The 17,902-nt window shown below is 38.9% G+C and overlaps 2 protein-coding genes across 2 annotated transcripts; one reads left to right on the top strand and one right to left on the bottom strand.

The window, feature by feature from the left end:
• Positions 1 to 8,800: 8,800 nt before the first annotated feature.
• Positions 8,801 to 15,427, bottom strand: LOC121858568 (cilia- and flagella-associated protein 45-like). Its single transcript, XM_042355060.1, has 10 exons — positions 15,281 to 15,427; positions 14,557 to 14,679; positions 13,607 to 13,789; positions 13,066 to 13,205; positions 12,101 to 12,290; positions 11,675 to 11,848; positions 11,338 to 11,511; positions 10,677 to 10,892; positions 9,762 to 9,931; positions 8,801 to 9,087 (listed from the first exon to the last, which is right to left on the bottom strand). The coding sequence occupies exons 1-10, from the start codon at positions 15,425 to 15,427 to the stop codon at positions 9,015 to 9,017; spliced, it is 1,590 nt and encodes a 529-aa protein (XP_042210994.1). The 3' UTR covers positions 8,801 to 9,014.
• A 424-nt stretch (positions 15,428 to 15,851) lies between these two features.
• On the top strand, positions 15,852 to 17,252 carry LOC121858557 (autotransporter adhesin BpaC-like). Its single transcript, XM_042355050.1, has one exon. It carries the CDS (start codon positions 15,852 to 15,854, stop codon positions 17,250 to 17,252), a length of 1,401 nt encoding a protein of 466 aa, XP_042210984.1.
• The last annotated feature ends 650 nt before the right edge of the window (positions 17,253 to 17,902 follow it).

Raw genomic sequence — 17,902 nt, 5'->3', positions numbered from 1 at the left:
TATATATATATATATATATATATATATATATATATATATATATATATATATATATATATATATATTGAATTTTTGCTCATTTATTCTAGGTTGTAAATACAGTTTTGAAATAAGATGTTCGCCTTGTGTGTAAAGTTGGCCAGCATGGTGTTGTACTGGTATAGTGTAAGTAAACATTGTACATAATTGTCCCATGGTGTAGGTTTTTAAAGTCCATTTCTCTTTACAAAAACAAGAAGAAAAGGAGACAGAATAGACCCATAATCCACCATTTGCCATTACTGTACATATTTTAACGTACAGGATCCTTGGGTCATGTTCCTGGTCCCCGCTAGTGCTCACTGTCTCCATTGTTCAATCAGATGTATGGGTCTGGATCCTGGCCTGAGAGTTCATAGTTCGTTTAACAATGGTCTTTGTCCACCAGTTTCATTCTTCTGTACTTTTATGGGATAATTCACATGATTCTTCTGAATGGAATGTAGTAGAATGTTTTTACACATGCACACATACACATGCAACATATACATATAACACACACACATGGTCACACACATGCAACACACACATGGTCACACATGGTCTCAGATATACATGGTCACAAACTGCCACACACATATGGGCACACACACACACACACACACACACATTCTATAATACATTATCATATTTTATCTTCTTTTTGTAAATAGAAAGTTGTTATCTACATATACATTATTATTATTAGAACATTGTTGCATCATGGCTTCATCCCATCAATTTACACTTTTAATATGTTTGCTACAGTAGTTTTTGTCTTATTGTTCAGGTAATATTGTTACATTTTCTCCAAAGCTAAGGGTTGCTGGTTCAATCCTGGGGCACTCACTGTCCACTCAGCTGTAAATGGGTACCTAACTTTATGAGTTAGGAAGTGAAAGCAGAAGAGTGCAGTGCCACACTGCCTCCTTGCATACTGAAGGCTTAGTAAACAGTGTGCTTTATCCACACTGTCCATAACAGGCAGTCATGCCTGTGGGATCCACTTTTTCTCTTGTTGCACTTTACTTCTCAAACTACAAAACATTGCAATTTAATGAATGTTTATTGTGTATGGCACTCATAGTTAATGATCTATTTCATTATATTAATTGTTGCCATGTGTGTGTGTGTGTTTGTATTATAATTATGTTTATTTTGAACTTTAATTAGTGAACATTCTGTGAATTTTATTATATTTACAGAGAAAATGATCTGTTTTTAATGTTTTAGATTCAGTGCAGTGCATTGGAATGAAAATTGTTTGTAGATTATTGGTAGAACTAAACTAATGTATCTCATATTTGGTAAATAGTGAGTGCTGGATACTTGAGGTCCATTGGCTTCTTGTCCATGTGAACTTAGTGTAACAGGAGCTGCAGAAACAACATCTTCTTACTGTTGCAGGAGGACAATGATATGCACTAAATGGTGTTTTTTTTAAATTGCAGTAAGGAAAAGTTAACTGTTTTATGTTTGTTTAATATACTTTGTAACACTTGTTTTACCTCATTTGTTTTTCAAATTAGTTTTATGTTCTTCCTGAAAAATACTACTAACCAAGTTTGTGGTTGTGCTGGAGATTTACTGACTGCAGTATAAATATTTCACAATTATTTTCTCTACTTTATCTTGTTAGTTTATCTGTTATTGTTCCTTAGTGTACTGTATGTATCTCACCCTTCCAATTTTTAGGTGGCTGGAGAGAGGTGTGGGTGCTTACTGCATATTAGTCTATAAAAATTTTAACTTTGGAAATAATTACAATTAAGTAACTGATAAAAATTGTTGGTTTAGCACTTCCAGGGGGTTAGTAATGTGAAGGAAACACAAGAAATATTTTTTCCTCCATCAATGGCTGTCTTCCACTAATACAGTACAGTGGTCCCTCGGTTAACTAGCACAATTCGTTCCAGAAGGTTGCTCGTTAACCGAAAAATTCGTGAACCGAAACCATTGTTTCACTGGGTTTTTGGGTAACTGGTTCCAGGTCACCGAAAATTACATACAAACTAAAAATAAATGCAGTAAAGTACACTTACTTTGAGGTGTGCATGTATAAGGCTCCTGGTTGATGATGATGATGATGGGAATTAGAATGGGGGTGGAGGAGAAGGGAGAAGAGAAGGCATTGGGGTGGAAGAGAAGTCACCCCATGCCGCCATTTCACCCATAAAATTTTAGTTCACTTGGTGTAATTCAAGATTATTGTCAATATGTAAAATATATTTCAAAATGACCAATAATTTGACTGGAAACACAGAAAAAAAGCGTTTATGTTGAAGAGTCTCAAACAAGATGTTCCTTCCTCTGAACTGGTAAACAAACTGACGCCAAGCTTGGTGTGTTGAGTGGCTGTTTGGCGCACAAAAAGATAGCTTCCTGTACTTCAATTATGTTCAATAATTGCTAAAATGACTAAAAAATTTAATATAAAACTTTTAAAATTATTGAATAGTACAACCTTCTTGATATTTACTAAAATGGTAAGGAATTTAATCCCTAAAACCGATTACTGTATTGGCGGACTAATACTACAGCTGGTGGGCAGCCAAATGCAGGCGAAAACATATTGGGAAAAATTCGTAAGGAATTCGTTAACCGAGGGTTTGCGCGTTAACCAAAGTGAAGAATCTTATGGAAGGTAATTCGTTAACCGAAATTTCGTTAACCGAGGCGCTCGTTAACCAAGGGATCACTGTTCTGTATATTTCGTCTTTAATTACAGTTTTGGTACTTAGCTCTATAATGGTCTTCTGTTCTTGCCCTGATCCCCACCTCTAGCAGAAGCAGGGGAGTATGTCAGAGCTGTGTTTCTTCTTCCATGACACTTCATCGTTTTCCAATAGCTTAACTCTCTTATGGTCCCGGTTGCTCACCTCACAGTGAGATACTCCCACTCCCTGTTCTTGCTGAGCGTGTCACACTCCCTGCTGCTTGGTTTATTGTGCATATGATCCTAAATCATGCTTAAAACATATGCAAATGAAAGCCCCAATTTTGGCAATACTTCTTACACCAAAAATGTATGAAATCCCTTATTCAATATACTATAAATTTTGAATGTGAAATGCCATGAACCTTGAGAGAGTTGAGCTTATAAAGGATATTAACTGAATTGACAGTCTAATACTGTGCTAGAAGTGAGAGCAAGTTTGAATTTCAACAAATTCCTGCCTTGAGTGGTGGAGTTACCTGTCTTTGAATTCAAGAACTTGATTTTAGTTGAGCATAATTACTTGTGTAATTTCATGATCTGTCCCTTGTGCTCCTTGTACTGTATAGTATTTCTGACCCCCCTCCCCCCCTCTCTTTTTTTTCTGGTTCAGATTCCTACCATATCTTTCCTCTATATGAGCTTGGTAAGGCAATTATAGTACCTGTAGTGGTCTTTTCATGAATTTGTATTAGTGTATTTAAATGACAGCTAATAGCCTTTACAGGATTTACAAACCAGCTTATATAAGTGTATGTACAGTGTTATCATTAGTATTTTTTGGGGGGTATTTAAATTTTTTTAATGGGATAATGATATATGCCATTGTAACACTCCACTGAATGTAAGTATTTTTCATCAAATGTTAACTTAATTTTTTTCAGTTACAGAAACTTGGTTACTTATATTTTCTGTTAAGGTACAGTACAGGTACTGTACTTTTTATTTTCATATGCTCAAGCCCAAATTGGACACTTGCCTCATTTTACCACAGCTTTTGGTGGCTGAGTAATAACACTAGTCCCTGAAGCTAATCTGTTGACATTAGTATTAGGAAGGGCAAGTGTAAGAGTCTCATTTGGATTATTCATTGTTCTGGGATACAGTATTCCTGTGAGTATTTTTATTTATTTATTTTTATTTATTTATTACTTTTGTCTTCCACTTGTAGTATTACTCTGTCCATGATGAAAACACTTGTACTATAAAACGGGTGTCACTTAATGTATGTTGATGGTAGACAAACACCGTCCAATGTCATTAGTTGAGGTAGATACTGTATTGTATAATATTTTGGTAAGATGGTATTGTACATAGAAAGACACATTGCAATTTCCAAATATTAGAGAACAAAACTGAGTGAAGGAATAAGCAGATCTCTATTAAGTTAGTGAAAGCTAGAATGATAAATATTTTCATAATAAAATTCATCTAGTATAGTAAATAGATCACCAAAACATCTCGGGTGCCATGAGAAATACCAGTACAGGTGTACGTACCAATTTGTGTGACTGATTACCTTATAAGAAATGTGAACAAATGTTACCCAGAATTTATAGTTCCAGTAAGCAGAAGGCATTATAGTAGCAATCAACCAACGCTGCTTTATTCTTAATCAAAAGTACTGTGATTGTGGCCTATATTTTGCTTTAATGTTTAATATGAAAAATGGGAAATACAGTGTTTGTGTATTTTTGCATTGCATGTAATTAATGTTTTTAAGATTATTGTTTATAACTTGTATTGTTATTAGTATATCTAGATGAGCACTTATGAAATGTCTTAGAAAACAATGAAGAAGATGAGTGTTAAATACAGTGACTCTAACCACCGCAAAAGATCCTCTCCACTTGACACCAGGCACAAATTTCATGTTTGCGACTATCAACAAGAGGTCATGTCGTCAGAGTGGCAGTTTTGGAAAGTAAAAGGAATGAATCATGAATTTTAAGGTATTTGAAGTGTTAGATAATTAAAGAAAAGTAAAATAAAATATGCTATAATTTTTGGGTATGTATGCGATTCACCTAACCTAAAGGACATAAGACATGTGTGAAAAGAAGTGGTAGATGTGAGATAAGTGTGTTGAAAAGTTATGAAACTTTATGTAGCATGATGGATGAAGAGATGTTAAGTAGTAAATGTATGAAGATAAAATCTTAGTAAATTAAACAAAATAGGTTAAAAGTGTGTGTGAAGTAGCTTATGCTGCAGTGATATGGATCAAAGCAGGCATACTGGAGAGAACATAAAAGAGGTAGTACTTTAGTAAAAACAAGGCAAAGTATACTGAAGAATTCTGAATGGATGGATAGTCATGACAGTGGAAGAGAGTGATGTGTAGGTTTGACTTTTAAAAAATATATTGATGAAAATTGATAGGCTCACTCATTTGCTCTGCTACTGTATATTCTTTGTGGTCTGAATTGTACATTTGTTGAAAAAATTTCTTAGCACTTTTTGATGGCACTGTATACAGTATAAGAAGGGCTGGGATTTTAACATCTAATTTCTCATATTTGCTTTGTATTAAATTACCGATATAATCTATAAGAGAAGCCGCATTTGTCAGCTGTAATGTACCACATACAGTATATGACCCACAGATAGATACCAAATAATCAGATGTGAGAATTTTGGCTGCAACTGTACAGGTGTGCTTCATATTTGCTCAATATATCCCTTATTGAAAATACAATCTTTTAATTTTAAAAGTTTTTACTAAAAGTTTTCCATTCGTAAGAAATTTGTATCTTGTTATTATGATATGCCTGGTACAGTACAGTAATTATTTTCTCTTATTCACATCATACATTAGCAGTAATTTTGCTTCATAGTGAGCATGGTCAGTAACATACTGTAAAGTTATTTGTTACAAAACACATTTTTTTATCTACTGTTAAATAGATTAAGGATTTCCACAGTGCTAAAGGTCACATTTACCAGACCTTTAGCTCATTGTAGAGTGTGGAGAAGCCATTAGAATTTTTTCTGATTAATAGAATAAATTCAGTATCTGTACACAATTTAGAAACAAGAATACATTTTGCTCATCTGTCATTCTCTGTAAATGCTTTGAAGTTGTACCTGTATTCAGACAGAATAAATTTCTTAAAGAATTCCTAAAAGATGTTTGTGTTGTGTATGGAAAATATAATGTATATCTGTTGATAGTTTCAGAAGAATTCTTTACTCATTAACCTCAAAGGGATTTTTTTTTAATGTTATATTTAGATGTTATTGTTGTAGTGTTTATGATATTTATTGTTACTCGTTGTATTTCTCGATGTTTTAATAAAAACATCTTCCCAATAAACTTCTCGAACATTTATGGTAATTTATTTGAGTCCAAGCATTTTGGCTCATAGCTTGTATTATTGAGAAAATTAATGTATCTAAGTAATGATTACGGTACTCACAGAGGCGGGTCATGTAAGTTGGGTAGTCATTGCTGCTTGAATTAATTAAAGTGTCTATATATACTAAGTACAGAACATAGTTACAGAAGTAATACTGTATATGGCATAAATATTCGCCGTGAGAATCCTGATGAACTACAGTGATCCCTCGATTAACGAGCGCCTCGGTTAATGAGATATCGGTTAACGATTTACCTTCCATAAGATTCTTCACTTCGGTTAACGAGCAATCCTCGATTAACGAGTGTTTTACGAGCCGACTTCAACATGTTATCGCTTGCATTTGGTGGTCCACCAGCTGTAGTATTAGTCCGCCAATACAGTAATCAGTTTTAGGGCTTAAATTCCTTACTATTTTAGTAAATATCAAGAAGTTTATACTATTCAATAATTTTAAAAGTTTATTAACTTTTTTAGTCATTTTAACAATTATTGAACATAATTGAAGGTAAAGAAACTAGTTTCTGGCGCGCCATCCAGCCTGTTAATACACCAGACTGGCGTTAGTCTCTCTCTTTTCAGTGGAGGTAACATCTTGCTTGAGACTCTTCAACTAAATGCTTTTTTTCTGTGTCCAAGCAAATTATTGGTCATTTTGAAATTTATTTTACATATTGACAATATATAATGCAGTGCAGTGTTGATTTAAAGAAAATAATCTTGAATTACACCAAGAGAACTAAAATTTTTGGGTGAAATGGCGCCAAGGGGCCGATTTCTCTTCCACCCCAATGCCTTCTCTTCTCCCTTCTCCTCCACCCCTATTCTAATTCCCATCATCATCCAGGAGCCTTCTACATACACACCTCAAAGTAAGTGTGCCTTTCTACCTTTTTTGTTGAATTTAGGCAATTTTCGGTGAGCTGGAACCAATTACCCAAAGCTCCATTGAAACAATGGTTTCGGGTAACGAGTTTTTCGGTTAACGAGCAACCTGCTGGAACGGATTGTGCTCGTTAACCGAGGGACCACTGTATTGTGTATACATTATTTATAGTTGAATGATCAAGGTAGGCATTGAAAAAGACATCCCATGGTGCTAGTTGGCACCTTTCTTGACTGTAGTGTAGTTAATGAAGATAACAATGCACAGGTTATCATTACAAACAACTGCTGCCCAATGTGTAATTTATTAGATCAGGAATTTGTGAGGTTTGATGCACCTATTCCACTTTATTTTGTTTAGAATGGAGTAAATTTGGTGTATTATATGTAAAGAATACTGTAAATATAAACAGGAAAATACATAATTAAGTAATATAACGAAAGATATAAATAAGTAGATATGTAGCATACTGCTTAGAATAAAAGTACATTAGTTCAGTGACTTCAAGCCAGTACAGTACAGTACAGTATGTGACCTCAGTTGAAGTCCAGACTATACTGACACATGTATTACTGTATTATCAGGAGACGACTTCATGCCCAATTCCTGCAAATGATTTAGAAAATTGACAATGGGAAGAGAGTGTAAGTTGTGTCAATGATATTTAACATGATATATGTGGTTAATGACTGAAATACAGTACAGTACTGTATCTTGGGACTATACTGATGTGCTTGATCCTGTTCAATTTAGACAATGAATTTTATATCCTGTATACAGATGGATATCACTGATCTGTATGAAAGTAGCATTGACAACAGTGATGTACGGTACACTACTCATTTAGTAGTAAAAAATGCCATTGATGATGTTGAAAAATGGGATTTGTGACTTTGAATAATACTGTATATATAATCTGTTTTTATAGATTTAAACTGAGCACACATTGATTTTTTCTTTAATTTGTCTCATTTAAATCTTTCCTGCTATATTCCAGATGGTTGAAATCAAGAGGCTGTCCCAACATTAGCTGTCATCCATTCTTATTGATGTATTGGATGTTTTTGTCTATGGTATTCCCCTTCCACAACAAGACCTCTGATATGTGTACACTTTACCCAGCACCATCCATCTGTAGCATATCTATCCATTTATAAAAGGTAAGCTCAACATTTTATATTGCCATCTGAGTAGAAAGTTCAGAGGATACAGCAAATTTAACTGAGGATGAGGTCACAATTCAGATGATTTTCAAAAACAAAACCTAAATTTTTAAAAGATTTTTGAGTGGCCCGTTTTACATTAGCTGCTAAATATCTTCTAATTTTACACTGTATAATAATACACACTGAATAACTTCTTGTAAGAAGTGGCATTAGAGTTAAGAAGCTGACAAGAGAGGCTACAAGAGACCATTCAACATGGAGAACTGCCTATCAGGTGTCACCAACCCTTGCAAGCATTGATAAATGGTCATTACATTTTACTTTTACTTTTATGGTATCCTCTTCGCCACTGATCGGCTCGCTAGCCGCTTGGGTGTCGGTCACATCTCTGCTATGCACTTTTGGCAAGTACTGGACATGCACTGGCTTCTGAATGTATCTGAACCTGCTCCAGTGCTGGTCATGTCTGGTCTTGAAACAGCTCACACTCAGTGCCATCACAACACACACTGACAGGTTTTCCAAGAGTTCATAATTCTCACTCTGAAAAAGTTTGGCCTCACAGTTTTCTGGACTTGCAGTTTCTTCAACCTTGAGCTGTGACCCCTTGTGGGGCTGGCATCTGCCAGCTCCAGGTACGGACACTCGACTGAGTAGTGCCCTTTGAGATGTTTATACCCCTCAATTAGGTCCCCCCTTGCCCGTCTGTAGTATAAGCTAGGCAGGTGCGGGCGTCTAATCTTTCTGGATAGCTGAATTGCCAAAGTGCAGGCACCAGTCTGGTAACCCTCCTTTGGACATTTTTATGTTTTAATACTTTGTGAAGAGGGTTTGAAACTCACTAGAGGACCATAGAAGTTTTCACAAGTTTAATTTTTATTTTTTTTCAGGTTGAGTTTCTTCTCAAGGTCCAGAACTAGTTGCTCTGGAAGGGCCATTTTCCTGAAAAGAAATAAATATCGTAAATTGTTGGTATCATACGGTAATGAGTGGATTGATTGGCTTCAGTCATCCATGGGTGATTTTGTATGAAGAGGTTAAGGATTCAATTTGCATATTAGGTAAACTAGTTGAAGAAATGAATAGATGTGTGTGTAGAGTGTTTCTCCCTGACGCTTCTGCCCTTTCCTGTCACTTTTTACACTTTTCTTGCACCACTTTCCTTTACCATTTTCCTCCCCTCTTGAGGTACAGTATTTATATTTTTTCCCTTACTGCACCCCAGAATGGAGGAAAGATAATAGACAGAAAGATAAAGTTGTTTTTTTTATCTCAGGGAAGATACCATCCCATATAGTTTTCTTCGTCTCACACTTGTATTCTTACAGGTTGGGGCCTACATCACACACCATTCTCTACCCTGCTCCACAATCCTCCTCCATCTGGGCCACTCCTCTGCTGTTCCCATTCACCATCTGCTTTTTCTGTGTATTTTAACAGTGTCTTTATATAATACTAAATAAATAGAATCTATCAATCCAACAAGTAAGGGTTAAACTGTTTTTGAATACGTACAGGTAAATATAAAGATAAACATAGGAAAAGACATATGGGTGTGTGTGTAAGAAACCCATGCTCTCCTATTTAATCCAGCCATCCAGCCCAGCTTAACCCACCTGAGCTCCTGCATGGTGTCCAGCTTGAGTCTGGTGAGGGCAGCTTGTCTGAGTTTGATCTGCAGGGCCGCCTCCTCCTTTTCCTGGCGTAGTCTATCAGCCTCCTTCGCCCTCCTCGCCTCCTGTTCCTTGATCTGGCCTCGGATCCTTGACTCGTAGTCTTCCTTAGCCTGGGTAATGGAGGGGGAGGAAAAATGGGATGATGAGAAGAAGAAAAAAAAGAGGAGGTAGAAAAGTTGAATGAATAGGAAGGAATATTGGAATGAATAGATGAGGAAGAGGTGGAAAGGAGAAATAAAGAGGTGGAGGAGGAAAAATTTATTGAAGAGGAGGAAAGTAGGAAAAATTAAATGAAGAGAAGAAGAGACAGAAAAAAGAAAATGAAGAGATGAGAAGGAAAGGAGGGAAATAGGATGATGAGAGGAGGAAGAGGGAGAATAGAAGAGAAATTGGTTGAAATTAGGAGGTAAAGATGGAAGAAAGAGAATGTGAGGTGAAAGAAGAGGAAGAGACCACGAAATAGAGGGAAAAAAGTAAGATTGAAAATTTACAAGCAAACAGAAGATTGGGAAACATTACCATAAAAAAGAAAAAGCAAGATTTTTTTTAAATAATCAACAAGACTCATTGACAGTTGTTGTTTTGTTGTTTCATTTGATTAAAACTAAATAATTACTGAGCTGTTGAAACTACACACCCAAGCACCCATGTACTGTACCCACCCACATACTTCCGAAGCCATCCACACATCAATCCATGTACCCATTCACACACCAACCCACACACCCGCCCATCCACACACCTCCCCACACCAATCCTGCTCACACCAACCCACACACCCACCCATGTTTACATGCACCTACCCACACACCAAACCATCCACCCACCTACCCACACACCCACCTACCCACCCACCTTCTTGGCATGCTGGTGCTCCGACCTCTCTCTCTCCTCAGTTATCATCCAATGGTCAGTCACCCTCAGTAACTCTTCCTTCTGCTTCATCGCCACCGCCATCCTCGCCTTCTGCCGGTCCTCCACCTGCTGCCGCCGTTCCTTGGTCACTTCAGCTTCTCTCTGGGCCTTTGCCCTCGCCTCCGTCAGCTCCTTGGTCCGCCACTCACGTTCCAGCTGGTGAAGAGAAAGAGTTCATAGCACAGTAATTCGTGTTAGTATCTATAGCAGTTATGTTTATTTGGGGTCACGAAGGTCCGAGAAAGACAGAAAGAGAGAGAGAGAGAGAGAGAGAGAGAGAGAGAGAGAGAGAGAGAGGTGTCCTTTCATCCAACAGTATCTCAAATCATCTTCCATATACATAAGACTCTAGGATCTCAGCTAGCATCAGTAGGACTCTAGGACGCTCTCCCACAATCAGTAAAACTTTAGGACTCTCTTCCACTATAAAAATGACTAGAACTCTCTTCCACCATCAGTAGGACTCTAGGACCTCTCACACCACCAGCAAGACTCTAGGACCTCTTCCACCACCAGTAGGACTCTAGGACCTCTTCCACCACCAGTAGGACTCTAGGACCTCTCCCACCATCAGTAGGACTCTAGGACCTCTCCCACCCACCTTTTCCAGTTCTCGGAGTCGTTTAAGTTCATCTCTCTTGCGGCGCTCCTCCAACTTCCGCTCCTGGTCATTGAGCCACAGCCGCTGGAGGTCCTCCTTGGCCCTCCTCGCAGCCGCCTCCTCCTCCTGCCTTGCTTCCTTCACTGCTTCCTGTGCCTTCATCTCCTTCATCATCTGCAGTAGATGTTATGGTACTGTTATATGGTCCTCTGTGTTGTCATAATATCAACCATCAGGCTGATGGAAACTTTCTCAGCAACCAATGAGAATCCCACAACTTTACCTCTTGACCAATCAGAACATGGCAAGGATATATCTCAACCAATCAAGATCTCACCTGGACGTCTCTGAGTTTCTCTGTCTTGAGTAGTTCCTCCTTCTTCACTTCTGCCTCTTCCTTCACCCTTCTCGCCTCCTTCTTTTCCTTCATCATCTTCTCCTTCTTTTTCCTCTTCTCTAATTCCTTTTCAGTGTTGTATTTCTCTGCTTCCTTAGCCACATTGTTTGCTTCCTGGGATGTACAAGTATTTTCTTTATATACTCGTACACTTATATGAACATACATCATACAAGCATACATACATACATACATACATACATGCATATACATACATACATACATTAAATCTAACTCAACTAAATTTAACTCAAAGGGAACCTATTCTAAAATGCAGTAAATTACTACAACTTATTCTAATCCAACCAACCAACCTAAACTAACCCAATTTAACCTAACCCAGACGTACTCATTTTCCTCTCTCACCTTCTTCTTGTCCCTGAACTGTTGATAACGGAGAAGTTCTGACTGTTGTATCTGTTTAGCCAGAGCAACAGCGGCCAGCTGATTCACCTCCTGTTTGGCTTTCTCCCTCTCCTTCTCTTCCTTCAGTCCTTTCACCCTCGCTTCCTCCATCATTATCGCCTGTCTCTCTTCCTCCTCCTTCTCCAGCTTCCTGTACGAACGAGAGGTTATTTGCTGTTTTACTTTGCCTTTCTGTCTGTGTTTGTCCTGGGATTATTATTATTATTATTTCGTATAACCATTATAATGTAAATATTGAAGGAAATGTTAGTACAGTATAAACGAGTTGTGGTAGGAAAGAGTGTGTTTGGTCTCACGTCACGTGTTGATAGGAGTGTTACCTGTTTAGTGATACATCGTGATTGGTACTGAGTGAGACGTGTTAAACAAGTTGGAGATATAATACTTATGGCAAGGTGTGTGCTGTACAAGACACATATGGTCAGTGTAGCAAGGCCAGGACATGCTGAGTATGGGGAAATATTTGTTTGTAAAGATTGAGTTGGTTATAAATTTAATCTCATTTTAGTAAGATCGTACGCTCACTTGTTTTATTATATATATATACTGTATATATATATATATATATATATATATATACATATATATATATATATATATATATATATATATATATATATATATATATATATATATATATATATATATATATATATATATATATATATATATATATATATATATATATATATATATATGTGTGTGTGTGTGTGTGTGTCAAACACGTATATATTAAATTGAAAATATATAAATATGCAGTCTTAATGTGTTTTTAATAATTAATTCAATTACGAATGTTAGTTTCACGCAGCCATGAATGGTCAGTGATTGCTTACATACAAATGGCGATTCGTTTAGTCCCCAGTCACGCATTATTTCACACAATTCGTACACTAGAAAGGCACCTGATGTGTTGTTTCTCCAGGATCTGAGCTTCTCTGATGGCGTGACACTTGGCGGCCAGCACCATCTTTCTCAAGTCCTTCACTTCCTCCTCCCTCTCCAGTTCCTCACGACCCCGGCGGTCATCCTCCTCCAGTGTCTCCTGAAGGTAAGTTACAAATTAAAGGATAAGGTTAAAGGTTAGCAAGAGGTTAGATGAGATATAGGAGGACAAAGGATGAATTTACTCACATAAGGTATAATATATACTGGTCTAATAATTTTATGTACAGATGTCATGAAGTCACGGATCGAGATTCCTTGACCTATGAGGGCATTATGAGTGGCAGATAAAATGGGGGTGGGGCACTCCTACTTAATCCAAGTCATAATAGGCGCTAGTCATAATTAACCTTAGAACTTATAGGTCTTAACTTAACCTAACCAAATCTACCCTGCCTTGCCTTGCTTTGCCTTAGGCCTGGGGCACATGTTAAGTGTACATGTCTGGTCTCCCTCTTCTCTCCCTCCCTTCTTTATTCTCTTTTTTTCCTACCCTCCCACCTTGGCCTGGTGGTCTCCGGGCGGCCACTCTTCCAAGCACTTGATTTCATCCAGTTGTCTCCTACGACGGTGTCTGGCCTCAATCTTCTCATGCTGTCTCCTCCTCTCTTCCTTCTCCTCTAGGGTTCTCCTCGCCGCCTCCTTCGCCTCCTCCATCTTCCTTACTCGCGTCTCCTCGCTCACCTACAGAAAAAAGCAAAAAAGTATCTGAGGGGTTAAGTAATCGTACTCAAGGGGTTAAATTATCGTATTCATGAGGGGTTACATTATTGCACTCAAGGGGGTTAAGTCATCACACTCAAGGAGTAAAGTTATCTTACTTAATATGTTATCGTACTCAAGGGGTTAAGTCCCTGCCTGATAGCTATCGTACAGCTGGTTGGAAGAGAAAGAGAGAGACTCGCCTGTTGTACAGCACGCCTGATAGCCTGCAGCTGGTTGGAGGAGAGAGAGAGAGAGATTCACCTGTTGTGCAGCACGCCTGATAGCCTGCAGCTGGTTGGAGGAGAGAGAGCGAGAGATTCACCTGTTGTGCAGCACGCCTGAAGCCTGCAGCTGGTTGGAGGAGAGAGAGACTCACCTGTTGTACAGCACGCCTGAAGCCTGCAGCTGGTTGAGGAAGAGAAACCCACCTGTTGTACAGCACGCCTGAAGCCTGCAGCTGGTTGGAGGAGAGAGAGACTCACCTGTTGTACAGCACGCCTGAAGCCTGCAGCTGGTTGGAGGAGAGAGAGAGAGAGAGAGAGAGAGAGAGAGAGAGAGAGAGAGAGAGAGAGAGAGAGCCTTTTGTACAGCACGCCTGATAGCCTGCAGCTGGTTGGGGGAGAGAGAGGCCCACCTGTTGTACAGCACGCCTGGAGCCTGCAGCTGGTTGGGGGAGAGAGAGACCCACCTGCTGTACAGCACGCCTGGAGCCTGCAGCTGGTTGGAGGAGAAAGAGGGAGACCCACCTGCTGTGCAGCACGCCTGATAGCCTGCAGCTGATTGGAGGAGAGCAGGACAGCTGATGGTTGGGGTTCAATAGCGCTTCTGCATCTCAAGTGACGAACGCTGTCCCGGGCCACCACCACCACCTGCAGAACCGACACACACTCTTTAACACGCACAAAGGGAGTTTTAACAAGTTGTGAACACTAATACGTGCACATGAATTGATCATGCGCATGTACACCTGCAGTACTACCATAATACAGTTGCTTCTGGACACGTCGACTTTACTTTACTTTATCCTCTTCGCCACTAATCGGCTTGTTAGCCGCTTGGGAGGTCGGTTACATCTCCTTTATGCACTATTGGCAAGCACTGGTTCCAGAATGTATCTGTACCTGCTCCAGTGTTGGTCAAGTCTGGTCTTGTTCAAAGAGTTCTCAACCTTCACTCATAAGAAGTTGTCCTGATAATTTTCTGAACTTGTGGCTTCTTCAACCTTAAGCTGTGACCTCCAGTGGGGCGGGCGTCCGCCAGCTCCAGGTATGAAAACTCGACTGAGGTATTTATAGAATTCATTACGCCACAGTACACACGCCTACATCACGCTACAATACACACGCCCACACCACGCCACATTACTCATTCCCACACCATGCCATATCACTCACGCCCAGACTAAGCGGCAGTACCCACACCCACACCATGCCACCCGTCCACCACGCCACAATACGCACGCCCACACACCGTCTCTGGCGTGGGTTGGTTCTTCCGCTCCAATAGTTTGACGCCCGCAACTCCGAAGGGATCCGCAGGCGTGTCACCCAGCCGCGGGGCAGTCCTTGGCCTCCCACGCCCACTCAAGCCAATCATACGCACGCCACCTTGGTCCATCACGCCCAAGCCAAACTGTGGGATAGATTAGGTTAGGTTAAGTTGCGTTAGTTTAGGTTAAGTATGAGAAGATACTGTTTTGTACACATAATGGCATCGAAATCCCAAGCAGTGGTCCCAATACCCCAAGTAACGGTACCAATATCCCAAGTAATGGTACCAATATCCCAAGTAATGGTACCAATATCCCAAGTAATGGTACCAATACCCCAAGTAATGGTACCAATATCCCAAGTAATGGTACCAATATACCAAGTAATGGTACCAATATCCCAAGTAATGGTACCAATACCCCAAGTAATGGTACCAATATACCAAGTAATGGTACCAATATCCCAAGTAATGGTACCAATATCCCAAGTAATGGTACCAATATCCAAGTAATGGTACCAATATACCAAGTAATGGTACCAATATCCAAGTAATGGTACCAATACCCCAAGTAATGGTACCAATATACCAAGTAATGGTACCAATATCCCCAAGTAATGGTACCAATATCCCAAGTAATGGTACCAATATACCAAGTAATGGTACCAATACCCCAAGTAATGGTACCAATATACCAAGTAATGGTACCAATACCCCAAGTAATGGTACCAATATACCAAGCAATGGTACCAATACCCCAAGTAATGGTACCAATACCCCAAGTAATGGTACCAATATACCAAGTAATGGTACCAATACCCCAAGTAATGGTACCATTACCCCAAGTAATGGTACCAATATACCAAGTAATGGTACCAATATCCCAAGTAATGGTACCAATACCCCAAGTAATGGTACCAATATACCAAGTAATGGTACCAATATCCCAAGTACTGGTACCAATACCCCAAGTAATGGTACCAATATCCCAAGTAATGGTACCAATATACCAAGTAATGGTACCAATATCCCAAGTAATGGTACCAATACCCCAAGTAATGGTACCAATATACCAAGTAATGGTACCAATACCCCAAGTAATGGTACCAATATCCCAAGTAATGGTACCAATATACCAAGTAATGGTACCAATATAAGTAATGGTACCAATACCCCAAGTAATGGTACCAATATACCAAGTAATGGTACCAATATCCCAAGTAATGGTACCAATATACCAAGTAATGGTACCAATATACCAAGTAATGGTACCAATATACCAAGTAATGGTACCAATATACCAAGTAATGGTACCATTACCCCAAGTAATGGTACGAATATCTCAAGTAATGGTACCAATATCCCAAGTAATGGTACCAATATCCCAAGTAATGGTACCAATATACCAAGTAATGGTACCAATACCCCAAGTAATGGTACCAATATACCAAGTAATGGTACCAATACCCCAAGTAATGGTACCAATATACCAAGCAATGGTACCAATACCCCAAGTAATGGTACCAATACCCCAAGTAATGGTACCAATATACCAAGTAATGGTACCAATACCCCAAGTAATGGTACCATTACCCCAAGTAATGGTACCAATATCTCAAGTGATGGTACCAATATCCCAAGTAATGGTACCAATACCCCAAGTAATGGTACCATTACCCCAAGTAATGGTACCAATACCCCAAGTAATGGTACCGATATCCCAAGTAATGGTACCAATACCCCAAGTAATGGTACCATTACCCCAAGTAATGGTACCAATACCCCAAGTAATGGTACCAATATCCCAAGTAATGGTACCATTACCCCAAGTGATGGTACCATTACCCCAAGTAATGGTCCCAATATCTCAAGTAATGGTCCCAATACCCCAAGTAATGGTCCCAATATCCCAAGTAATGGTACCATTACCCCAAGTAATGGTACCAATATGTAAACCAATGGTGCCAAAATCGAATATAAGACTTCCCCACCACACTTATTACTGCAAACACTTGCCATATATTTAACCAAGACAAATCAATTTTATAATATTTTCTGCCCAGCGTTTACTTGATATTTAATATTCACCCTCATATAGCAGAAATTTTGATTAAGTGAGAAGGAAGGCTGTATTTTGACTTTTAATGGTACACTTAACTCACCTCCACCCAATAATCGCGTTTCACAACCACCGCAAAATGTGGAAGTGTCCTGATTCAATCTTCTAACGCAGAAGGGAGTGAATGTAATTCTACATATACCGCAGTAGCTGTATTTTCTACGTAAATTTATCATTATATTGAAATTTTAAGTGTATAATTGGAAAATGGGAGGACCGAAACAGATTTAGAAAGTGAAAGGAGTGAAATGTTGTTTTGTAATGAAGCCAATACACAAAGATCTAAACACACAGAAATCAGCCGGTGAGCGTCAACCGTAACCATGACAACGTAGCGGTAAAGGGGATACGGACTCATATTATTTATTATTTTCAATAATTTCTAGTGGGAGTGATTTAACATACTATGTGAATACATTCAGAGGAACTTTATAAAGCTTAAATAATTAAAACAATGAGTCTCAGTACTACAGGTCTTCAGAATT

This window comes from Homarus americanus, unplaced genomic scaffold (assembly GCF_018991925.1).
Source record: "Homarus americanus isolate GMGI-L3 unplaced genomic scaffold, GMGI_Hamer_2.0 scaffold12870, whole genome shotgun sequence".
NCBI classification, from domain to species: domain Eukaryota; kingdom Metazoa; phylum Arthropoda; class Malacostraca; order Decapoda; family Nephropidae; genus Homarus; species Homarus americanus.
Note: the sequence above shows the minus strand (reverse complement) of the source record. Positions and strands in the feature narration are given on the sequence as shown.